The 26,511-nt window shown below is 50.8% G+C and overlaps 1 protein-coding gene across 1 annotated transcript in view; it reads right to left on the bottom strand.

The window, feature by feature from the left end:
- The window catches only part of ATP6V1B1 (ATPase H+ transporting V1 subunit B1), an 83,732-nt gene that overhangs the window by 46,437 nt on the left and 10,784 nt on the right, over positions 1 to 26,511 (bottom strand). The window contains exon 2 of the mRNA XM_074950193.1: positions 2,085 to 2,140. Within this exon, the coding sequence (XP_074806294.1) occupies positions 2,085 to 2,140 (56 nt within the window). The remainder of the gene's footprint in view (positions 1 to 2,084; positions 2,141 to 26,511) is intronic.

The following is a 26,511-nucleotide window of genomic DNA, read 5'->3' on the forward strand; positions in this document are numbered from 1 at the left end:
GCTGAACAGTGGGTCTTGGGGTTAACATCCCCTTGTGATGTATAGGGCAATTTCCCCCTCTCAGAGATATTGGTGCAGGCTCTCAGCAGACTCAGGCAGATGCAGTTGCTACATTGGTTACCCTTAGGTCATATTTTCAAGCTTTCCTTTGCACCCATGGTTCACGTGACTCCAGGAGCAGGCACCCTTGTTACAGCCTTGTAATGCCTCGGCCTTAATCCACCATACATAGAATCATAGAATATCAGGGTTGGAAGGGCCCTCAGGAGGTCATCTAGTCCAACCCCCTGCTCAAAGCAGGGCCAATCCCCAACTAAATCATCCCAGCCAGAGCTTTGTCAAGCCTGACCTTAAAAACCTCTAAGGAAGGAGATTCCACCACCTCCCTAGGTAATCCATTCCAGTGCTTCACCACCCTCCTCGTGAAAAAGTTTTTCCTAATATCCAACCTAAACCTCTGTGCTTTCCCCCATCTTTCTGCCAGCAGCAACACCTGTGCCACCCAGCTGTCATCTGTGGGATTGACCGGGGGGGAGTGGGGGCGGTGGGATCACTGACTGGAGCAAAGCAGATAATCCTAATGCACAAGAAGGAGAATCCAGCAAACCCCATCCCTCTTCCCTGGGCCCAGCCCAGCTACCCAGCACAGATGTAGATCGGAATCGGAGTCACTGTCCCTCCCCTTCCTACTCCTACACACGTGGCCTGACTCCCACTAGGGCAGAAAGACCAGCAACCCAGTGGATCTGGCTGCACATGAGCCGCCCCTGGAATCACTAGTGGCCAAGAATCAGCACAGCACCTCTGTCTGCGCCATACCCCCCGGGCAGCCCCAGGCATAGGGGGCACGGCTGCAGGAATGGGGGCATGGGCTGAGTGGCTCTGTGCTCCAGCTAAGCCCAGCGGCTGAAAGTGGGGAATCAGGGAGCTGCAGACCTGCTACAAGCCCCCTTGGCTCCCTCTTGCTCACTGAACATGGCTCAAATCAGGCCCCCTCTTATGGCCCTTTACACCCAGGGGAGACACGTGATTCTGTGAGGGGAGGCTGGGGGAGATGACGTGGGGGGAACCAGACCCTTTCCCTCCACACACAGCAGCCTGGCCCTCTGCCGGGGGCCCGAGAGGGTCAGGTTCATTCTTGTGCACTCCCTGCTCCCTGCACGGGGGGCAACCCCCCTGCTCCAGGCGATTGCGCTGCTGGCCCTCCTCGGCCAGCTGGACAAGCTAAGTGGGAGGCTTCCCATGCCGGGCCCCAGGCCGATGGGCTGGGTCATCAGGGGAAGCGGTAACGAGGAGGCCAATCGCGCAGCCCTAGGGAGGCATCTGTTCATTATGGGCACAAACCCCGGAGGCAGCTTCCCTCCCACTTTGCGTCGGAGGGGAAATGCCACACAGGGGGCCCGATCCTGATCCCGGTGAGCTCAGTGGCAGCCCCCACCCCCCTTGGAACGGGATCGGGGCCGTGGGGAGCAAACCAGCTCTTCCTGAATGGTTCAGGGTTTCAAGAGCAGGAAACCTCTCCCCGTCTGAGGTCTGGGGCTCTCTGCATGAGGCCGCGGCTGGGTGGCTGCGTGTCTTTATGGCAGCGAATGGTGCTGAGCCAGGCACTGCCTGTGGGGCCGGGAGAGAAGGGGCATGTTGAGAAGGCATCAGGGCTCAGCAGAGCTAAACCCAGCCCCGTCCTCCCACCCTAGCCCCCGAGTGGGGTTTGGCTTGTGGGCACCCCTCTGCCCCCAAACCCTGGGCTGGGGCTTTCAGTCATTCCAAGGAGGGCTGTAGAAGGGACGGGCCAGTTCCGGGCCTTACTGGCCTCGAGGGCGCAGAGAGATGCCTCCCCTGGGTAACTCAAATACATCTCCCAGCCCCCCCGCCACTTGGCTTAGACTCATATCCTACGGTACCACTAAGGAGGGACCAGAGGAAGAAAACGGGGCCACTCATGGGAGAGGCGGGGGCCAAGTGGGGTTGACAAGGGCTGTGTGTGAGCAAGAGGGAGAGCCCAACGCAGAGGTGGGGAGAAAACATAGGGCTAACGCCCAGTCGTTTGACATAGGATAAAGTACCAGTGAATGCACGCCTGTTACCTTCACATTGTCCAGCACCACCAGCGGCCCGTTGACACCGCACACGGTCCGGTACGCTGCAGAGCAAAGAGCACGGCATTAGAAACGGACTCAGAACAGGGCTGGTTCCCAGGATCCCTCAAGACAGGGACAGCCCCAGGAACATCAGTGCAGCAGCCACTCTATCGAAGGGTCAAAGCTGCAAGTCTTAGGAACTGCCAGAGCAGATTGAACCTTGGGTCACTGGTCCAGTCTCCTGCTGCTGCCAGTCGCCAGCGCCAGAAGCAGGGTGTAAGAACCCCACAGCAGGCAGAAGTGGGATAATCTGCCCCCTATTAAGGTCTCAGCCTACTTCCTATGAATAGTATTTACATTGTGGTAGTGCCCAGCAGCCCCAGTCATGGGCTGGGACCGCACTGTGCTGGGTGCTGTACAAACACAGAAGAAAAAGACAGTCAGTCTCTGCCCCCTAAAGAGCTGATAATGTAAATTAGAGATTAGTTCAAACCCTTAAACACAAGGGTTTATATCCCTTCCAAAATCTGTGTGAGTGTTAACTATGAAAAAATTCTGGCTAGTCTAGTTGTCTAGCTTCTAAGTCCTTAACTGCATCTGGTGGCAATGAGTTCCACGGGCAACTTATACACGGTGTGAAAAAAATATTCCCTTTCATCAATTTTGAATCTACCATCTTTCAATTTCACTGAATGCCTCCCGGTCCTTGGGGTATGCGAATAAAAGCCCTTGATCGATCTTCTCTAGCCGGTTGATACTGTCTGGGGAACAGCTGGGAGGGGAAGCAGGGGTCTCTGCAGCCTTAGAGCCGGCCAAAGGGGCCTCCTGTAGTCAGTGCCACTGGCACTCACATCCCCAAGACGGGGTGGGGGGACTTTTTAGCACTGCATGGGCCGAAGGGTCTGAGCCAGAGTCCTGACTGCAGCGAGGCGGCTGCCGGTCTCCTCTCTGAACCACAGTGGGAGGGGCAGACGTACCACCTGAAACATTTCTGGGGGGGCACCCCCCACCTTGAGACGTCATTGAAGTTTAAGTAAGAGGGGAGCCATTCTCTTATTTAATTGTCTGACTGTGTAACCCCACAACTGGCTTCACGGCTAAATCCTAAAGCCAGGATCGGGGTCTAGGAGCTGGAATTATGTTCCTGCACAAGGCCCACGGAGGTGCCCCGAACCCAGCCCCCAGCCCCCTGTGAAAAGGCTGGTGCACGACATTTGTAGGCACCTGACATATGTGTGTGGGTGAGAGAGAGTGAGCGCAAACTGCGCTCTACTGGATAGAATCAGAACGGGCCAGCTGTGTGTCATAGGCTCTGTACTGCCTGCGGAGGTTCTCCTTTAGCTCAAGCATGCAGGGGCCATGCTTTTGGAGCAGGGAGATTTATCCCCGTCACCCTCATGAAGAGTCAGGTGGCTGTAGTGTGCGGTTTAGCGATACCTGGGACGTTGCTAGGTGAGCAGGGATTTGTTCTGGGAGGAGAGATGGCTGCTTTCCTGTTAAAATCCCCACGCTGGGTCTGTTGTTGTATTAATTAGACTCTGCACCCCTTTCCCCCAGTGAACGAAAGCTAGCGCCAGAGAGCTCCTTCGGCAAAGAACTGGGGGGTGCGCCCATCCCCTTCCCTAGCTCTGCGCACCCAGCCACCAGACCCAGAAAGTCCTCCAGCAACGAGAGCCGCACTTGCGCTGATCTCTTCCTGAATGCGCTCTCTCCCCTGCCCCCAGCCCGCGCCTCGCAGCGTCAAGTCCATTAGCCCTGACATGTATCGCCACCGTTTCTGTAAAGGTCACGACCTGCCCAGTAGGCCTTGCAATGGGCTTGCACATCTGGGAGCCCCGGGCCCAGGCTGCCCCCGTGGCGAAGGGGGGATGGGATCCCCTACCTTGCTATTTGCCAGATTTCAGACCCCTTCACCCAAAACCAACCCCGGCTGCAACCGAAAATCCAGGCACGGAACTCGCAAACGCTGAGGGAAGAGAAGCGAAGGCGAAACCTACGTCAGCCTCTCCCCCATGCCCAGGCCTGCCTGGAGTGTAATTAACGAGGGGGTATGGCCCCGCCCCCCAGCCAGCTGCACGGCTGTGTCCCATGGCAGGGCTCTGGTGACATCATACACCGTGACAGTGGCGAGACTGGGCGACAAGTGAGTTTAGCACTTCAGAAATGTCACTGTGTTTTTGTTGGAAGCTGTGAAAAGCGGCTCTCGCTCTCTCTCTCTCTCTCAAAAAGAAATGGCACCTTCTTACTCAGCTGCTCCCTGGGCTCCTCGACGTCAGAGCCGCTGGCGCTTTGGCGGCTCGTTCCTCCTGCTGGAGCTAACCCGGTGAAAGACAGAAGGAGCTGCACTTGTGCCTCACCAGCAGGCTTGTGTACCCAGCAGTCACGCCTGGGCAACCCCATGAGTGGAGGTGCACAGGTGTGGAAGGCAATGGGGCTGCACAGGATGGAGGGGCGGAGTGTAGCCCGTGGAATCTTTATTCTGGTGGCGACCTGGGAGATGGAATGACACCAGCTTGACTCTCAGATCCCAAGGAGCAGCTTGTGGGTCTGGCCGTTAGAAGAAAGCCAAACTTTATTTGTATTATCATGCTGCCTGGAGCCTTAGTCATGGCCCGGGACCCCACTGCACTAGGTGCTGTACAGACCCACAGCAAAAAGATGGTACCTGCTCCCAAGAGCTAACAGGCTAAGTATAAGACAAGAGACAACAGATGGATGCAGACAGATGGAGGGCTACATGTGAACAATGAGAATGCTGGTCAGCATGCTAGGGAAAGGTCTGGGCAGCCCGGCCTTGGGGAAGGTTGCAGGGCCGGCTGTTAGAAAAAAAAAATAAATAAAATCCATCTTTCTACTTGTAAATGAAACACACATGATCTGGCTTCATTGGGACAATCAGCACCGAGCCCCACACTGCCATTTATACAGAGCGGACCCACTGTTTCAACCGAGCGTAGCATGGAGCCCAAGTGGGCATCTAAAAAAAGAGCCCAAAACCTAGCATAGCAGTTGAAATCTGGGCTTGGAGTTTGCAATGGGGGCCCACGTGGAGGTTGATAGACAGGCTGCAAGGAGGTCAGTGGTTCTCTGCAAGGCCTTTGCCCCAGTTTTGTTTCCCAGGGTTTATAGTCTCAGAGCTTCCCTGGGAATCTCAGGTTCTTTTGAGCCCAAAGCTCCGGATGCAGCTCAGCCCAAAGGACTGAGGAAATCTCAAGTCTCCCAAGGTTTTGGGTGGAGATGGCCCCAGACTGTCACCCCAGAGCTCTGGGAAAGTTCAGGTCCTGATCCTATCTTTGCAGCTGGCCTCTCTAATGCAATGGGCCAGTACAGATCTCCTGATCCAGACACCCCTGGATTGGGAGGGAGGTTGGCTCTGAAGCTGAATTTTGTGCCCTGCTTCCCTCTGTAGTCTGGACATGAAGCAAGAAATCGGCCCCTGGTTCTAACCCGGGCTATTTCAGGCTTGTCAAAACCCTCATGGAACCAGGGGGGTTTCAGGCGGATGTGGCTAGATTGCCAGACATTTTCTTTGGCTCTTGTTGCTGATTTGCACTCCCAGGAGAGGAAGGGTGACCTTGCCATTAAGGTGCTAGCCGGGGACTCAGGAGATATAGTTTCCATTTGTGTTTCTACCATAGACTTTCTGCCACGACCTCGGGCAAGTCACTTGATCATGTTGTGCCTCAGTTTCCCCATCTGTAAAATGGGAATAATAATCCTTCCTGTCTCCCACCTTGCCTGTTCAGGCTGCAAGAGCTTCAGGGCAAGGACCTAGCATATTGGAGCCTCAAGGTGCTAAAGTAACGTTCCCACAGAGCGGCGCTCTCCCTTTCTCTCTACCGCTGCCCTCACTTCCCCTGGTGTACATTGGTCGTAGCTCTGCTGATGCCAGTGGAGGGACAGCCAGGCGTAAAGCTGGGGTGAGAGGCGTGTCAGACCCCAGGGTGCTTTCAAGCCCCGCCCTGAGCAGCAAGCAATGGCAAGGTGATGGAAAAACCTGCCCCTGAGCGATCTACACCAAGCCCCACTGGGCTCTTTTGTGCCTGCCATGTAATGGTCTCGAGGAGCCTTACAAACATTCCTTGAACCTTACAACACCTCCCTGCATCAGCGCGCACACACACGCACACACACACACACTCTCTACCCTTCGGTTGCAGGCCAGCATGAATCGAGAGGCTGTCAGGGTTTTGGCTGCCTGTCACGGGTCATCTATTTAGACCTGGGCCCTGCATGATTGCTGAGCTGGTGCTGCCTTGTAGCAGACCGCGGACTCACCGGCGCGGCGCCTCCTGCTGGTTTTAGGAATTAGCTCAACTCCAGAGCATCCTCTGCTGGCTTGCCTGCCTCAGGCCCCCTGTCCCTCCGGGACCCCGGTGCCCCTTTACCCTAGGGGCTCTGCCCCCACAGCAGTCCCCACACTCTGGGTCTCCCCTCCCAGGGGAACCCCCAACCCTCTAAGCTAACCTCACCTCAGTGGCTACTGCCAGTCATCATCTAGCCCTGCTCACTGGGGCAAACTGCAGTCTGTAATGGCCACTCATCATGGGCAAGGGGGTTGAACCAGCTGCCTTTGCCTATTCCCAGGCTGCCCCTCTGCAGCCCCAGTACCTCTGGAGGCCTTCAACAAGGCTTCAGCCTGGGGTTTTACCAGGCTGGAGCTCCCCAGCACTGCTCTGCTTCCAGTACCTTGCTCCCAGGCAGCCAGGCCCTTCCCACTCCTGGGCTAGAGTGAGACTCCTTCAGCTCCTGGCCCCCAGCCCTCTTATCAGGGCCAGCCGGGCCCTGACTGAGCTGGCCACACCTGTAGCCAGCTACTCCCTCAGCTGCTCTCACTCCTTATCCCAGCCACAGCCCTCTCCCGGGCTGCTTTTAACCCTTGTTCTACTGGAGTGCCCCACTACATGCCTCCATACACGGAAGCATGTTCTCGCTGGCAGGGAGAGCGCACACTTTGACCTCAGCCTGCTTCCAAGCTGGGGCTTGATGTCTCCAGCTTCTGAAAACTGCATCATTCAAGGTGGCTACCTGGGCAGGTGGCGTCGCTGGCAGCCCTGCAGGTTGCAGCCAAACCAGTGTCCAGCATGGCAGGAATATTGGTTTGCCTTTAAATAGTTTGCGAGCCCTCTACTGGCTCTCACTGCGTTCCACATTTTAGAAAGCAGCCAGAGATGCAGTGTGTCTATGTAGCTAGGCCTTCTTCGTTGTGTAAGTCCAGCAAACATGGCTATTTGGACCCCACCATGGCTGCATTACTGGTAGTGCTCTGTAAAGAGCAAAAGACACAACATTTGTCTTGTGAATGGCACACCTCATGCGTGGGGACATAAACCGATCCTCAGCTGGGGTCCGGAGACAAGGGCCCCATCCAAACCCCGTCTAGGCCAACTGGAGTCTTTCCAATGGCTCCAGGGGGGATTGGATCAGGCCTTCATTTCCTATTGCACAGGAGGGGTTATGCCTTCCTCTCAAGCATTCGCTCCAGGCGTTCTCAGAGACAGAACAGCTGACCAGATGGAGGGTTTGGCCATTCTGGTAACACCTCTTTTAAAACGTATGCTTGCTCTGGCAGCTCTGCTCCAGGCCCCTGACCTGGGTTCACGCCCCAGCATTTATCATCTCCATGGCAAGCAGGACACCCATGTAAGTACACGCAGGACTCAGACCTTTCCTCCAGCCCGTCCCTCCCACACAACTGTCTGAGCGGCCACTTTCCCTTTCAAGTCTAGTCCCGCCAGATCTCAAACCCAGACTGATCAGTCCCACGCTGTTTTCTGTCCATCGCCATCACTGGCTCCATCCTCTCACGTCCCTTTGGGTGACTCCACTTGGGAATAAGCTGAGGTCTGGGCGACACGACCCTGCTTCCATGTGTTACCTTCAAGATGTGGTTCATGTTGGGTGATATTATGACCACTTGACCTTTGAGCCACTTGGATGTATCCTAGAGGTTCCTGGCTCTCTTCCCAGAAGGAAATCCAGGGCAGCGGCTGAGCAGAACTTGGCTTGGCATCAGTGTCTGGTTTTTATTTTTTTTGCTATGTTACTATTTGGCATCAAATGAGGGAAGGATCCTGAAGTGCCTGGCTGGCAGAACTGGGATCCTGTCATGCTCTTCCCAACGTCTGAGCAATGACAGTATTGTGTTTTCTGCTCTTAAGTTTTCTGTACAGATGTCAGAGTAACAGCCGTGTTAGTCTGTATTCGCAACAAGAAAAGGAGGACTTGTGGCACCTTAGAGACTAACCAATTTATTTGAGCATAAGCTGTAGCTCACGAAAGCTTATGCTCAAATAAATTGGTTAGTCTCTAAGGTGCCACAAGTCCTCCTGTTCTTTCTGTACAGATGGTTTGACTTTTTCAGGTGTGCAAAGGCATGTTTCCTAACCACCCTCCTGTTTATCCCTGTCTATCCCCTATCAGTTCCTCCATCCCCATACAAATCCATCTAGATAAGAACATCAGAACGGCCAGACTGGGTCAGACCAATGGCCAATCTAGCCCAGTATCCTGTCTTCCAACTGTGGCCAATGCCAGGGGCTTTGGAAGGAATGAACAGAACAAGGCAATTATCAAGTGATCTATGCCCTGTTATCCAGTCCCAGCATCTGGCAGTCAGAGGCTTAGGGACACCAGAGCATGGGTTGCATATTTTTATACTATTCCTATGCTCACCACAGTGTCATAACACCTTATGGTACTTTGCTCCTTCTAGTCAAGGATCTCAAAGCACTGTCTTTCGTATTTCCCTTATTCCTGGCGTTTATTGGCTTCTCAGACTCTGCAAAGGAGCGAGGGATCTAATGGGGTGATGGAGACAGACCTGCCCTCTCAATCTTCATCCTGCCCCCGAGCCTTTGATGCTTGTTGACAATGGAGATCTGCTCTGCTGCTGCCTCTCATGGGCCGGTTCTGTGCTTAAATTCGCTCTCCACAGCGCTTCCGTGTCATGGCCACAGGAGCCTTAGTGACACACAGACGGACAGATGGGGCTGCCAGTCCCGCTCGCGGGCCCCTTTGATCAACAAGGGATTCATTTTGATGAGCAGCAAAAGCTGCCGCTGAATGGAAACGAAAGTGGGGCTCAAGGTAGGGAGACCACCGAGTTTGCACAGGACAGCAGACTCACAGCGTCCCCTTCGCAGGAAAGATCAGCAGGTTTGTAATGACTACAAGCGCTCGTCATCTTGATTTGACACCTCCTCCTACAGAGAACATCTCCAGCAGTTAGCAGCAAAGAGGGGCATTATCTCAGGACTGACTGAGTGAAGGGGTGCGGGGCTAGATGGACCATTGGCCTGACCCAGCTGGGCCATGCTTATGTTCTTATATGATTTCGTGTCAGAGACAAGGTGGGTGATAGAATATCTTCTGTCAGCCCCAAAAAAGCTACACAGAGCTCTTCTTCAGGCTTACGCCAACAGAAGTTTCTGCCTGGTTTCTGTCATATCCTGGGACCAACACGGCTACAACAACACTGCAAAACGCTACGGAAGATTTCTTGCAGCATTTAGGTTTTTCCTGGGGTGGGGACAAATCTCCCCTCCAAGTACTGACCTGGTTTGATTCCACTCCGCTGGGGACTCTGACACAGTCCCAGCATAAGGTACAGTGTCATCCAGTTTATAAAGATGTTTTAAAAAACACATGAATAATTGTTAATGCTTTTTGTCTTCCAAGCACTCTGCGAACTGACTGATCCTCGCAACACCTCTGTGGGGTAGTTAAATACCACAGTCCGCATGACAGGTTCTCTGCCTTGCCCATGATCATGGAAGGCATTAGAGGCAAAGCCAGGAGCAGAACACAGGGACTTAGCTTCTGTCAGCTATGAGTACGTGAAATTTCCCCTGAAGTCCATGGGAATTGTGCTCCAGATAAAGCAGTTCCAGGTCTGACTTTACACTATAGAGGCACCTAGAAACTACATCTGCACCGTAAGAATCATAGAATCATAGAATCATAGAATATCAGGGTTGGAAGGGACCCCAGAAGGTCATCTAGTCCAACCCCCTGCTCGAAGCAGGACCAATTCCCAGTTAAATCATCCCAGCCAGGGCTTTGTCAAGCCTGACCTTAAAAACCTCTAAGGAAGGAGATTCTACCACCTCCCTAGGTAACGCATTCCAGTGTTTCACCACCCTCTTAGTGAAAAAGTTTTTCCTAATATCCAATCTAAACCTCCCCCATTGCAACTTGAGACCATTACTCCTCGTTCTGTCATCTGCTACCATTGAGAACAGTCTAGAGCCATCCTCTTTGGAACCCCCTTTCAGGTAGTTGAAAGCAGCTATCAAATCCCCCCTCATTCTTCTCTTCTGCAGACTAAACAATCCCAGCTCCCTCAGCCTCTCTTCATAAGTCATGTGCTCTAGACCCCTAATCATTTTTGTTGCCCTTCGCTGGACTCTCTCCAATTTATCCACATCCTTCTTGTAGTGTGGGGCCCAAAACTGGACACAGTACTCCAGATGAGGCCTCACCAGTGTCGAATAGAGGGGAACGATCACGTCCCTCGATCTGCTCGCTATGCCCCTACTTATACATCCCAAAATGCCATTGGCCTTCTTGGCAACAAGGGCACACTGTTGACTCATATCCAGCTTCTCGTCCACTGTCACCCCTAGGTCCTTTTCCGCAGAACTGCTGCCTAGCCATTCGGTCCCTAGTCTGTAGCGGTGCATTGGATTCTTCCATCCTAAGTGCAGGACCCTGCACTTATCCTTATTGAACCTCATCAGATTTCTTTTGGTCCAATCCTCCAATTTGTCTAGGTCCTTCTGTATCCTATCCCTCCCCTCCAGCGTATCTACCACTCCTCCCAGTTTAGTATCATCCGCAAATTTGCTGAGAGTGCAATCCACACCATCCTCCAGATCATTTATGAAGATATTGAACAAAACCGGCCCCAGGACCGACCCCTGGGGCACACCACTTGACACCGGCTGCCAACTAGACATGGAGCCATTGATCACTACCCGTTGAGCCCGACAATCTAGCCAGCTTTCTACCCACCTTATAGTGCATTCATCCAGCCCATACTTCCTTAACTTGCTGACAAGAATACTGTGGGAGACCGTGTCAAAAGCTTTGCTAAAGTCAAGAAACAATACATCCACTGCTTTCCCTTCATCCACAGAACCAGTAATCTCATCATAAAAGGCGATTAGATTAGTCAGGCATGACCTTCCCTTGGTGAACCCATGCTGACTGTTCCTGATCACTTTCCTCTCATGTAAGTGCTTCAGGATTGATTCTTTGAGGACCTGCTCCATGATTTTTCCAGGGACTGAGGTGAGGCTGACTGGCCTGTAGTTCCCAGGATCCTCCTTCCTGTTCCACAGTCCATGGCCTTCGGTGTTTGCAGTCTAAATAACCAAGACAAAGGGATTAGATTTAGCTGCAATTGGGGGATGGAGACCTCCAACAATGAGAGATTTATTGACTTGCCCCAGGTCACACACATGTTTGTGGAAGAATTAGCTAGCAAACCTGATCTTCTGAGTACATAGCTAGCACCTTCGGCCAATCTCCCTGGACTCCCCTTTCTTGCTACCCCATCTCTGTTCTCACATAGCCAGTGGTGTCTTTGCTGCCTCCCCACTCGCTGTCGATAGCTCCAGCCCACACTCCCGCATACCCTCTTTGAGGGAGATGCTCATATTCCCTTAATTCCTTCCATTTTTACAATTAGCCGTCTCTCTGTTACCCAATTACCTCACAAGTCTGCCCAGCAAACCGGCCTCCCATTCAGCAGCCTGGGGGGGGGGTTGGGTGTTGCGGGGGCTGCTTCCCCCAGTCACTGGTCTCCCCTCCTTTGTCTCTTTTATTCCCAAAGTGACTATTCTTCCTATTATTTCACTCCCCACTTTTTCACAAATATCCTTTGCTGCTCTGGCCGCTTCCCTTCCCCAGGGAGGTTTTGTTGGGGCCTTTTCTTCTCTCCTCGCCTTTCCTAGCCCAGCCCGTTGTTTAGAAACCACCCACACGATACAGTAGTCGATGGAGCAGCCGGCCGGTTCAGTCCCTTCCTGTCTATAAAAGCAGCCCCGGCTCCTAGCCATCTGGCGCATGCTGGCCGCCGTGACCCCATTCAGGAAACTCATTGGCTCCCGGGCAGCCGCAGGACTGGGCATCTCCTTCCAGCGGCGGTGTACGAGGGCTTGGGAAGAGGCCACTCCTACAGCAGCTACTCTCCCACTGGGGCACAAGGACACTCTGCCCATGGCTGGCAGCAGCGTTCCCTTTCCAAGCCTACAGCTTAGAATCATAGAATCATAGAATATCAGGGTTGGAAGGGACCCCAGAAGGTCATCTAGTCCAACCCCCTGCTCGAAGCAGGACCAATTCCCAGTTAAATCATCCCAGCCAGGGCTTTGTCAAGCCTGACCTTAAAAACCTCTAAGGAAGGAGATTCTACCACCTCCCTAGGTAACGCATTCCAGTGTTTCACCACCCTCTTAGTGAAAAAGTTTTTCCTAATATCCAATCTAAACCTCCCCCATTGCAACTTGAGACCATTACTCCTCGTTCTGTCATCTGCTACCATTGAGAACAGTCTAGAGCCATCCTCTTTGGAACCCCCTTTCAGGTAGTTGAAAGCAGCTATCAAATCCCCCCTCATTCTTCTCTTCTGCAGACTAAACAATCCCAGCTCCCTCAGCCTCTCCTCATAAGTCATGTGCTCTAGACCCCTAATCATTTTTGTTGCCCTTCGCTGGACTCTCTCCAATTTATCCACATCCTTCTTGTAGTGTGGGGCCCAAAACTGGACACAGTACTCCAGATGAGGCCTCACCAGTGTCGAATAGAGGGGAACGATCACATCCCTCGATCTGCTGGCTATGCCCCTACTTATACATCCCAAAATGCCATTGGCCTTCTTGGCAACAAGGGCACACTGTTGACTCATATCCAGCTTCTCGTCCACTGTCACCCCTAGGTCCTTTTCCGCAGAACTGCTGCCTAGCCATTCGGTCCCTAGTCTGTAGCGGTGCATTGGATTCTTCCATCCTAAGTGCAGGACCCTGCACTTATCCTTATTGAACCTCATCAGATTTCTTTTGGCCCAATCCTCCAATTTGTCTAGGTCCTTCTGTATCCTATCCCTCCCCTCCAGCGTATCTACCACTCCTCCCAGTTTAGTATCATCTGCAAATTTGCTGAGAGTGCAATCCACACCATCCTCCAGCTCATTTATGAAGATATTGAACAAAACCGGCCCCAGGACCGACCCCTGGGGCACTCCACTTGACACCGGCTGCCAACTAGACATGGAGCCATTGATCACTACCCGTTGAGCCCGACAATCTAGCCAGCTTTCTACCCACCTTATAGTGCATTCATCCAGCCCATACTTCCTTAACTTGCTGACAAGAATACTGTGGGAGACAGTGTCAAAAGCTTTGCTAAAGTCAAGAAACAATACATCCACTGCTTTCCCTTCATCCACAGAACCAGTAATCTCATCATAAAAGGCGATTAGATTAGTCAGGCATGACCTTCCCTTGGTGAATCCATGCTGACTGTTCCTGATCACTTTCCTCTCATGTAAGTGCTTCAGGATTGATTCTTTGAGGACCTGCTCCATGATTTTTCCAGGGACTGAGGTGAGGCTGACTGGCCTGTAGTTCCCAGGATCCTCCTTCTTCCCTTTTTTAAAGATTGGCACTACATTAGCCTTTTTCCAGTCATCCGGGACTTCCCCCGTTCGCCACGAGTTTTCAAAGATAATGGCCAAGGGCTCTGCAATCACAGCCGCCAATTCCTTCAGCACTCTCGGATGTAACTCGTCCGGCCCCATGGACTTGTGCACGTCCAGCTTTTCTAAATAGTCCCTAACCACCTCTATCTCCACAGAGGGCTGGCCATCTCTTCCCCATTCTGTGATGCCCAGCGCAGCAGTCTGGGAGCTGACCTTGTTAGTGAAAACAGAGGCAAAAAAAGCATTGAGTACATTAGCTTGAGATCATCAGGCCATTGTACACAAGTTCCCACTTCCTATTCCTCATACGTGCTTCCTGGCTGGCTCCCTAGCTGCCCAGCCAGCTTCTCCATATGCACATTCCATTACCCCAAGCTTTGCTTTGGTTCCCCTTGCATCTTCGCTCTCTTCTGCCTGTGTACCTACCTGGTCCCCATCGCTGGTGTGCACGAATATAGCTTCCCACCTTCACCGTGGCTCAGGGCATCATGAGAACAGCAGGCCTGTTTTCAAGTCCCTTCACTGGCTCCCAGTCAGCACCCGATGCCAGCTGAAGCCTTTTGTCTTAATCTTCAATGCAATTCATGGATCAAGCCCCAGCTAGAGCAAAGACCAAATTTCGATCTGTGCAGCCCCGCGACAGCCCAGGATGGAGCTTGTGAGAGCAGGGGGCAAAGCGCTCTCTGTCGAGGGACTCCAGCTCCGGGACCATTGTCTGGAGGAGATCAGGCAAATTGCCACCTTTAGGAAATGCTGCAAAACCTTCCTCTTGGAAAGACTTCTGCTCCGTAAGAATGACACTCCCAACGCTGACACCCCTTCAGCCCAAAAAACCCTGCCAGCCACCCAACGCATCCCAAAGGAAAGTAACGTCTTAAAGCAAAATCAGCAGCCCCTCCATCCCACGCAGGGTGATGGCCCTGAAAAGAGAGAAGAGCCTGAGATTCTGTGAAATCCGCTAGGGATGTTGCTACTGTTGTGGATTTTATGTGCAAGATGCTCAGACAGAATGGGAATGGATGACAGGATAAAACCCTTACATAGACCTGGATCTTGAGGAGGGATGGGAAGGAGAAATGGTTTAAAGGATTAGTTCAGAGGGGGCGTTCCAGGCATATGTGCCGTGTGGATGGAAGCACATGAAAATGTCGGTGGAAGAGGCAGACAAACAGCGGATGCAGGATGGTGGGAGGAGACAGGATAATCAGCTGGACGAGCAGATAAGCAGAGGGGGTAAGTGTGTCTTAGGGTGTGTCTACCTAGCAGCTAGGACGGTGCTGCCCAGTGCAGGTAGCCAGTGCCCAGGTACAAACCCACTTGACCCTCGGGGTACATAGTTGGCTGGCTAGTCTGAGCCGCTGCTGTGGCCAGACTTCTATTTGTAGTGCTCATGTTCCCAGGTGCTGTGTAGCCGTACCCGTAGAAATAAGGACAAAAAGCTTAGACATAGAGTTAGTCAAAAAGTGTATTTTCAAGAAACACCAAAATTGTTCTTTTTCTTCTAAAGTTTGTTGGCAAATTTTTCCGATTTTCACCAAAAAGCCAACTACAAACTTTGTTCGGTTTGCAGAGGTTGAAAACAAAAACAAATTGCCGAGCGACGAAACGGTTTGAGCCTTTCAGCCACCAAAGTGATATTTTTATGAACAGATCCATTTGTGGGACATGTCCCAGTTAATCAAAACAACCATTTTTCTCAGCAAAAAGCTTTAATAAAAAATTATCAGCCAGCTCGGCGTCAACGCAGTGGCTTGTCTGAAATTACACTCGCTTGTGCTATGTAACCTGGTCCTTACTGTGCTGAATTCAAGCCTCTCTGAGCCATCGTTGCTTTTCTCTAGGTTATTCTCCGTTATGGTCTCTGATGAAAAACAGATGAAGAAGGGATTCTCCTCTGCTTGGGCCTACTCTCTTTTATCCACCTGTTGCATAGTCTCGAAATTCTAGATTGCGAGCATTGTGCTTTTGTCTGTACTGTACAAGGGGGCCCGGATCTGCGCGCAAATGGGGCGACCTTGTTGCAAAGAGGAAATAACAGCACCAGGCAAAAGGAAAAATGGACCTTGATCACGCCATGGTGAAAATCCATCGATGGGAGCAACAGTAAATGAATGACAGGAAGAAGAGGGGAGGAAGGGAGAGAGAAGACAGAAAACACAGAAAGAGGAAGATGGAAATATATTTAAAGAGACTGAGACAGAATGAGTGATGAAAGGAAAGAGAGAGAGAGAGAGAGAAAGGGAGACCCTCTCCCCCACCGGAAAACACCAATTCAAATAATTAAGGGGTTGAGCTGTTATGAAGAAAAGCCCGGCACTCCTCCGAGGAGCGGCTGGCTGGGTGGGCTGTGATTTTTATTGAGATGGGGGAGTGAGGGGAGAGGGGGAAAAGAAGCTGTTGGACGTGATTGCCAATTCCGCACAAGGAGGGGAGGGGAACAAATCAAAAAGAAAGTCTTTCAACCTGGCCTTTCCACACACCCATCCCCAAATTCACAGCTCCTGTCACATGTAATCTCCATTAGCCCTGACAATCATGCACTATTAACTCCCCTTGGGGCAGGAGGGGGGGGAAAGCCAAGTGAGGGGGGTGGGGGGCGAAGTAGCAGAGGAAATTGACCATGCTGACAAAGAGGACAACTGGCCCAACTACACCAAAGCACTAATTGTTTCCAATCATCCATCCTCTCCCCACTCCCGTCCTCGCCCCCCTTTCCCTGGCATCTCTAGGGTGGGTCCTCTTTTCAGTTGGGGGGCAGGGGAGGCTGTACAGGAGTTTAGGGCTCTGGTGCAAAGTGCTCATTTCTCTTCCAATGGATAGGCCGAGTGGCTGGCTGCCAACAAATCTCAGCCTCCAGGCGCAGCTTGGGACTGGTCGCCCGGGTCACGAGGAAGTGTGCCTGCTCCCCAAAGGGACGGTGGAAACTGTTTAAGCCGGAAGATAAATGACAGAAGATTGAGGAATTGGGGTTCCAGCTGTCGGTGCGTGACTCTTCTGTGAGCCTGGGCATATGTAGAGAGCTGCTGTTCCCAGGCATCCATGCCAAAGGGAACCCGGTCATGGAAATGTCACAGGGAGCGAATCATACAGAGTCAAACCAAGCAGCCATTTGGGAGTGGAACCAACAGCGCTGGTTTGGGAGGGTCCCTGGGCAAGCATGCGCACAAATGGAAACTCCCTGCTCTGCCTCAGACTTGACCTGCAAGGACCCCTTTGAGGGTAGGGATGGGCTCATCTGGCTTTGCATGGATGCACACTGTGTCCCCCAAAGGGTCCCTCAGAATTTGGCCTACGTACCCCTTAAAAAAGCTCATGAGCCCTGATGAATCTGGGCGGGGGGAGAGTGGGGCTAGCGACTTACTTTCCTTTTTACACGAAAGCCGAGATTCTCACCTAATCACGTGACTCCAGCAGCTGGGGCTTTAGGAAAAACACCAAATATTGCACGATTCACACTAAAACCATAAGGACTGGCAAGAGGGATAACGGCCAAAAAAACCTGCCCACCCAATTTTCATAACTTTCCACGACACAGACAGATTTCTCATTTCCAACTATGCTCCCACTAGCTTTGTTGCTGTGTCAGTATTTACTCTGCAGTACTCAGACGCAGGTGCCATGAGACGCAAGGAGCCAGAAGGGAGTGCACACACTGTTCAGGAGAGGGGTTGATCCAAGCTCTGATGCGGATACGCAGGGCCCGAGTCTCATTTACACTAGGGCCTTGGTACATTTAAAGGGGAAGCACAGTGTGTGTCAGGGGCCCCATTTACTCTGCCAAAGCCGTGTAAAAAGGTCTCCGTGTCAATGGGAAGCAGGCCCAATATGGGCTTTTGGGCTCACTTGCCGAAGCTCTCCATTTTGCCACCTATAAAATAGGGACGATAACGGATCTGCTTCGCTGGGCTGAGTAATGTTTGCAATTTAAAGCATGGGACCAGTACCTGATGGTCACTGGGCTCCTCTGTGAACAGCAGAAGTCACTCAAATACGGCAGCAATGGGCATGGGAATAAATCTCAGACCCCCCTGCTCTGAAAACCCAGTTTCCTTCTACCTGAGCTACAAAGAGAGCGGCCATTAGCAGTACGGGTCCCATGACAACCGTTTCCATCCTGCCGAGGGCAGCGGTGTGCATAGGCCCCAGCTGGCTCATCCCAGGGCTGACATTTCTTATTTCTCTTTCCTGGTGCTGGTGTTTAAGTAACATTTGAAAACCTTGAGATGGTAACGGGAGTGGCTCGCAGCAGAAAAACCTGTGTCCTAAGGGAGGTTGCAAACCACATCGGCTGCTCTGAGTGTGCATCCCTCGCACACCCAAGCTGCCCACTGCCCCGCAGTCTTCACCCAGCACCGTGGGCAAAGTTTCCATAAAGCTAGCACCTCAATCCACATGTAGGCACCAGACACGTGGGGTACGTCTACACTGCCCAAAAACACCCATGGCAGCGAGGCTCAGAGCCGGGTCAGCTGACTCGGGCTCACGCTCTAGGGCTAAAAATAGCAGTGTAGACATTCCCACTCAGGCTGTGAAACCTGGAGGCTATTTTTAGCCTTGTAACACAAGCCTGAGTCAGTTGATCCGTCCCCAAGACCTGCTGCGGGGATTTTTTTGCCGTGTAGACGTACCTCTGGGCTCTATCCCCAGTTTTGCCACTGACTGACTGAGTGCCCTTGGGCAAGTCACTTCTGTCTCGCCGTGCCTTGGTTTCCCCCGCTGTGCACCGTGGAGAATGATACCGACCACCCTGTGTGAAGCACTGTGAATTCTATGGAGCAACAATGATACCCCAGTGCAGCCAACGCCTTAAATGCCAAAATGTAGCAGTTTTCAGCCCAGCAGCCAAATTCGGCAAGGAGCTGAGCACCCTTAGCGAACAGAGTTAAGGCCACTCGGTATCTCGCAGGATCAGACCCTCAGCCAGGGCCGTAACGCTGGACAATCCACTGAGACACGTCTCCTGCTCCATAGCTGATATGTGCGCCGTGCCCACCCTCCCCTTTCCCGAGGCCCGTGCTTGCTGCAAACTTTTCCGACGCTCCCTCACTGACCAGCTTTCGCTCTTATGCAACCTGCCCATTGTGCGATGTGTCAGTTTGTGCAGCGCTGTCAAACACATTGGCCTATCCAAGCCGACCGGACCCTGTGAAAGGCCCAGCAGGGGGTCACACACTATGCCACTAATTAGGGCCTGCAGTGGAGGGTTCCCAGACACACCTGCACGGTCATGTGACGGAGGCCCCCTGAATGGCAGGCTCGCCCAAGCGTGAACCCAATGAGCTAGCCTGGAAAATATGCTGGACTCGTTGTCACGTTTTCTGTCAGACAAAACAGACTTGGGCCCTCGGCCGGGGGGGGGGGGGAGAAGGACCCTATCCCGGTGAAATCGAGCGCTGGCGGCGCCCAGGGTGCCGGCTTTGACGGGCTCCATGGAAGAGACAACTTGGTGTCACCGGATCCCGCTTTAGAAACAGGTGTTTAACGAAACCTGGGAAACTGCCCCCCCCTGCCAAAATCAGCCCCCCTGAAAGACCACTTTTCCTGCCCAGGGTGTGACAATATTGCTCAGCATGCGGGGTAGTCAGCTGGGGATGTTCCAGGCAAAGCCGACCTGGCCCAGGACCTGCCTGAGGAGCAGACCCGTCTCAGCCAGGGGCCTCGTTGATGGTGGCCAGCACTGGCTGCTTTGGAAAGAAGTCCTTAGATTGTGCTCTGTGGGACAGGAGAGTTTGTACAGCACCTAGCGTAACAGGCTCCCAGACCCTGGACACTGCGGTTAGACAAATAATAAATAGCATTAGGAGGAGTGGAGGGCAAACAGCCTAACTAATGTTTAGATGGAGTTTGATAAGTTTATGAATGGGATGGTATGACGGGGTTGCCTGCGATAGCAGGGGTCTGGGTTTGAGGACCCAGGAAGGCTCTTCCAGTCCTATGTTCCTATGAAGTGCAAGAAACCTGCCTTTATATAGCATCCTGAAGGCCCCCACAGCCCTTTACAAACCAGAATCACTCCGCCTGCCTCTGAAATGCAGCCACTTCTGGGGACTGGAACACAGCAGCTGTTTAATAGCTCACAGCAGCACAACACAACCGTTTAGGACATGATGGGAATATGAATACAGTGTTCAGTATGACAGGGGTTATTTTAGGCCAGCAGGATGTATTCTCCCAAACTGGAATTTGGCCAGGACACTGGGATCCACCCTGCTGTCTTTGCAAAAGGATCTTCAGGCTACAAGTGGTGATGATCAAATGCACAGTACTCCACTTAGGAAGGAACAATCAATCGCACACATACAAACTGGGAAATGACTGCCTAGGAAGGAGTACTGAGGAAAGGGATCTGGGGGTCATAGTGGATCACAAGCTAAATATGAGTCAACAGTGTAACGCTGTTGCAAAAAAAGCGAACGTCATTCTGGGATGAATTAGCAGGAGTGTTGTAAGCAAGACACAAGATGTAATTCTTCCGCTCTACTCCGCACTGATTAGCCTCAACTGGAGTATTGTGTCCCGTTCTGGGTACCACATTTCAGAAAAGATGTGGACAAATTGGAGAAAGTCCAGAGAAGAGCAACAAAAATGATTAAAGGTCTAGAAAACATGACTTAGGAGGGAAGATTGAAAAAACTGGGTTTGTTTAGTCTGGAGGAGAGAAGACTGAGAGGGGACATGATAACAGTTTTCAAGTACATACAAATTTGTTACAAGGAGGAGGGTGAAAAATTGTTCCGATTAACCTCTGAAGATGGGACAAGAAGCAATGGGCTTAAATTGCAACAAGGGTGGTTTAGGTTGGACATTAGGAAAAACTTCCTAACTGTCAGGGTGGTTAAGCCCTGGAATAAATTGCCCAGGCAAGTTGTGGAATCTCTGTCATTGAAGGTTTTTAAGAACAAGTTAGACAAACACCTGTCAGGGATGGTCTAGATAATATTTAGTCCTGCCATGAGTGCAGGGTTCTGGACTAGATGACTTCTCGAGGGCCCTTCCAGTTCTACGATTCTATTATCTCAGTTTTACGCAGTACCCCCGGAACTGTGCTGGGGCCACCAATCCTGAACTGACGGAGACAAGAGCACACCCTATTGAAAGATGTGCCTGGATACCATGGGGAATGGCACACTCGAAGGAGATAACATAGATCCTCCCCATCTGCTGCAGCATCCTGGAGTTTCTTTGGAGATTTCCAAGCAGTGACCAGGCCAGTCCTGCTAGGCTAAATCCACAGTCTAGTGAATGCAAAGCATTTGATGGTCTCTGTCTATTGTGCACCCCTCACTGCTGTATCTGAGGGCCTGAGAGGGGTGGAAGCTGGAGTGGCCAAAGTAGAATCTGCTACTCAAATGCGGCCAACGTTGTTCTACAGAGCCCACAACGGCCCTCACATTCCAGGAGGCGGAGGAGTCCTTTGGAAGCTACAGGTGTGATAAAAGCCTTAACCACAGGAATGCTGGCTGGGAAGAGACTGGACACTGGCCGATGTCACAACCCCTGTCATGGCTCAGCATCGCTATCCACCGACACCCACAGCAAATACGATAATACTGTTCCGGTGTTCTTCCTGCTCGGTAGCCAGGCGGGCACGTACTACTTCTGCCCCTAGAGGAGCACTGTCCACAGCAGTCCTGACGTCCTCATGAAATAGAGCTCTTTGCTTTCATTGGGACATTTTGGGGGTTCCTCTTGTCGGACTGACCACCGGGGCGGTTATGTTTAGAGCTGATTGGAAAATTTAGTGGGAACGGTTTTGACGGAAAAAAATGGTTTTGACAAAACTGAAATCTTTTTACAAACTCATCTCTCTATTTCAACCAAATTACCCAGGGGATATTTAAAAAAAAACAAAAAACACTGAATTAAAATGTGACCGTTTTCCTAAAATAAAATGTTCTGAAATGGAAGTTTGGGGGATTTTCTGTTATACAGGATGGAAGTTATCTGACACTTTCTGCTTCTAACTTGCACTCCCACTTGCCAAGGGCACTTGGTTACTGTTCGACATTTTATCAGAGAAGTTCTTCAATGTCCTAGTACATACCGGTTTTGTAAAACACCCAGTATATCCTTTGAAGAATCCAAGGATAATTTTATGGAAACTTTCAAATTTGTTTTCATTTAGAAGTGTTTGAAGCCCAACCAGGTTTTGTTTCTCATTCAAACTTTTTTTGCCATTTTTTTCTGATTTAAAAAATATTGAAAACATTTATCAAGACAGTTATTAAAAGTTATTTACCAAAAACCAGGGTTTGCTAAACCATCTCGGCAATGTGTGTGTGTTTGTTCATCTTTTGAAATAAAAAAGGCACAACACTTTGATCAAAAATGTTCCTTTCTTGCAAATTTTCATGGAATTTTTTATTTAAAAAAGACCATCTTTTACAAAACCAAACCAACTCGGATCCCTGTTTATTTAAAAAGTTTTGACTTGCTCTAACTTCGAGGTTAATTGTCCGTGGTGCAAGGTTGGCATCAAATGCCAAGCTGTTGGCACTCAGATTTTTATCCTTCTGCCCATAAGTATCGGATACAATAAATCATTCTGAAATGTGTTGCAATACTCTCAAAATGCTAAATACAGATATCTTGACTTTGCTTGGGCTTCAAAATCAAGTCCTTTGTTATTTTTTGATAACCCACCTGACTAGGCCTAATAAGGGCTTGTGCCGATGCATCAAAGATAACGGATTAAGTGAAGTATTTGTGGATCATTGTAGGCCTGGCTTGACATGCGGAGCTGGATATGGGAGAGGCCTCATTTCTCAGGAGACAGGATTAGGGAGGTAAAGGGATCAGCGGGCTGGGAACAGAATATCGGTACTAGCTATGATAAGGGGGAGCACCCGGCGAACCATTTTCGATGGACAAGCTAAGCCCGGAACATAAGACGAGGTAAAGAGCAAGTCGTGCATGGACAGTGCGTGGCCAGAGCGTGCTGTACGGGGATTGATTGCTACAAAGTGACCAAGCCAAGCCCAAAGCGTGTGATGCAATGAATAGTCCATGCAGTGTAATGTGTAAATGCCTGTAAAGGAAGAGGTTTGCTGTGTAACTTTGGGCGTGTGGTACGCCCTATACCTGCCCCCTACGCTCGAGTCTGATCAACTGAGCGTAGTTGTGTGGAACCTGAGGGATGAGGCTGGACCAGGACTGAATTCTTGGGGAACCGAGCGGAAGAGGTCTTGGGGGAGCTCCAACAACCAATATCTGTTATTAACTCATTCAGAATGGCATGGCAAGCTAACTACAATTTGCAATGTGCTATTAACTGCTGCTTGAGGAGTTGTGCAATAGCTTCACTGAACAAAACAAGGCTTAACAGTTCACTACTAACAGGAAACCTTCCCCGTTTAGCTGAAGTCCACATGGGCCAACTTTGAACCTGCTGGCACTGAACCAGGGGCTTTATTTTCTTGGCACCTCTCAGCTGGCACAGCCGTGACTGCAGTATAAACAGTGGTGAGCCGTCGGATCCTGGGCTGCTCGTGTCCCGTACGCTCTCTGCAGCCCTTGCAGATATCTGCGCTCTTGATTGAGAGTTTTTCCTCCCTCCCAAATTTTACACCCCTTTCAGGGGCAATCAAGACGCTCGTGTGGTATCAGTAGGTTTTTTGCATTCTGCTTCACATGTTTATTGTACGTACCTTCTCTTTGACAGCCTCATTCGTGCCTGGCCAGAGGACAAGACACTTCCATGTGACACGTCTCAGCACTCCAATGGGTGCTGTGGGTTATGGGAAATATTTCCAGCCTTCATCCTGTGTGAAATGTTCTTCACACACAATTGCATATGCAATCATTTAATCTGGTATAGTTCCAGGATGTTTTTGTCCTGAGAAGTGCCGGGCTTTTTTTTCTTTGCCATCCATCTAGAATTACTCTCTCCAGTTCTTGCAATGACACGTCATTTTATGTTTCATGTTTGAGACTTGGCAGATTTTGTTTCGGAAATGGTATAACTCAGTGGTTCTCAAACTTTTGTACTGGTGACCCCTTTCATACAGCAAGCCTTTGAGTGCAACCCCCCCTATAAATTAAAAACACTTTTAAATATATTTAACACCATTATAAATGCTGAAGGCAAAGTGGGGTTTGGGGTGGAGGCTGACAGCTCGTGACCCCCCATGTAATAACCATGTGACCCCCTGAGGGGTCCCAACCCCCAGTTTGAGAACCCCTGGTATAATTGAATTATATTTACCTCTTCCTAAAGCATCCTGCTCTCACTACATCAAACACTGCTTAATGGCTTCTCTCCACAATGTGGCTTTTGCTGATTCGATGACTGCTATTTGAAACCAACTTTGTTTTCTGTTTTAACATTGGCAGGTCACTGATTTCCCTGTCTATGCATTCTGACATTATAATGCACTGAGTTTCAATATCTCTTCTGAGAGTCACTTTTCCTCTGTTTATTTCCAAAGTCCCAAACAGGGCCGGATTTACACCTTATGCACCCCAAGGCCCAGCATCTTCAGTGCCCCCTGCCTACAGCTGACCTTCGTGTTGCACACAGTTTTACAGAGGTAAGGTGCCCCTAGAATGCTGGTGCCCCTTGGCACGTGCCTACTATGCCTAGTTGAAAATCTGACCCTAGTCCTAAACAATCTCTCATAGATCCTTGCTTTGAGAGCTGCTTGGAAATGTTTCCACAAGACTTTTTCATTGGAAAACACCAATTCATTGAAACTGAAGCTATTTGCAGGAAAGGGCTGGTTTTCCCCATTTTGAAAAGTAGAAAAAAAACAACCCTTTCTAAATTGTTAAAATGGGACTGTGACAAAGTTTCTCCTCTGCCTTGGTGGGTCCTGCGCTTACTGGCGGATTTGCTCACCTCAGAGATTCACGGCAGCCCTCATTTTGGCCACTTTTGCTAGTCGCTCAAACCTGCCGTTCACTCAGCTAACCTCATCACTGGCCAGCATGGGAAAAAGGAAGAAGAACAATCCCAGCAGTCTCTGCTGATCCACCATGTGGGTCGGGGAACAGCCCATAGACCTTCCCCTCTGGTGGAACCCACAGTCCAGGTCAACTCCTCCTGTGTCTGATCAGGAGTTGGGAGGTTTGGGGGGAACCCAGGCCCGCCCTCTACTCCGGGGTCCAGCCCAGGGCCTGTGGAATGCAGCTGTCTAGAGAGCCTCCTGGAACAGCAGTGCGACAGCTACAACTCCCTGGGCTACTTCCCCATGGCCTCCTCCCAACTCCTTCTTTATTCTCACCATAGGACCTTCCTCCTGGTGTCTGATAATGCTTGTACTCTTCAGTCCTCCAGCAGTACACCTTCTCACGCTCAGCTCCTAGTGCCTCTTGCTCCCAGCTCCTCGCACGCACACCACAAATTGAAGTGAGGTGCTTTTTAAACACAGGTGCCCTGATTAACCAGCCTGCCCTAACTGATTCTAGCAGCTTCTCAATTGGCTCCAGGTGTCCTAATTAGCCTGCCCGCCTGAATTTGTTCCAGCAAGTTCCTTCTTGTTCTGGAACTGCCCCTGTTACCTTACCCAGAGAAAATGGCCCTGCTTAATCTGGGACTAATGTATCTGCCTTCTAACACTCTCCTGTAGCTGGAGTGTGAGTTAGGGCAACAAAGCTGAACAGCTCAGCGATCAAGCACCCAGATTCTTGAGGTAGAGATCAAGGAAGTCATAGATTGAACAGTATGGGCCAGATCCTTATCAGGTATAAAACCGGATAGTTCCACAATGGATTAATGAGGATATATACCAGCTGAGGACCAAATTTTTTTTACAAAAAATGCAAGCATTCAGTACAAATACATTTTTTGCTACTTTATTGTAACACTCTCCGGTAGCCATCTGACCTGACCCTGTCACAGGGACTTTCAACATTTTTTGAAAAAAACGTTCTGTTGTTTGGGTCAAAATGACTTTTTGTTTCAAAATTTAATTGAATTTAGAGTAAAAAATGTAATGACTAAATAAATAAGCAAAAAGGTCAACATCAAACTGAAACATTTTTACTGGCAAAGCCTGATGTGGTGATTTTTTTCAGATTTTTGGTTCGTGAAAATGGTTGAGATTTCGATTTTTCATTGTAATTCGACACGGGATTTTTTTTATTTATTTTTTTTTGTAGTCTCTGAAAGTCTTGTGGGATGAGAAACCTGTTTCCCAGCCAGCTCAGCTTGCTTTTTAAATGCATCGAGACCCGACACAACTCGGATTCTGCAGCAGTCACATCAGCACTGTGTCCTTCAGCTGTATGCTCATCAGCCAACCCACGGACACATGCAGCCCTCTTTTGTGCAATCATTGGGCCTCTGGTCATTCCTCAATGAAGCCTTCAGGAGGGAAAAGTTTGGGAGCCCTTTACTGTTCCTCTGCCTACGTGTGGTTCCAATCCCATGTTCACAGTGGGTCCTCCTAGCTGTCTTTGGCCAAACAGAAGTTCCTGGGCTCACTGCAGAGGGAACTGGAGGGAATTCTCAGGCCTGTGCTGTACAAGAGGTCAGACTAGATGATCTAGGGTCTCCTGGGCCTACACTTCATACATCTCTGAACCACTGAATACACCCCATTCTCAGTTTAAGCGTAATGCTAATGCACCGAGGCTGCAGCGGGCAAGTGCGGAGTATAACGGAGAATGCTAGAGGGAGCTGTGGAAAGGAGTGAGGTGTAGTGCTGCTTCCCCCATGCACAAACGCCTGCCTTGACAGGGGAGGGATACTGTATGCAAGCAATAGCCCTCGACTGCTGACTTCTTGGC

This window comes from Natator depressus, chromosome 4 (genome assembly GCF_965152275.1).
Source record: "Natator depressus isolate rNatDep1 chromosome 4, rNatDep2.hap1, whole genome shotgun sequence".
NCBI lineage: Eukaryota > Metazoa > Chordata > Testudines > Cheloniidae > Natator > Natator depressus.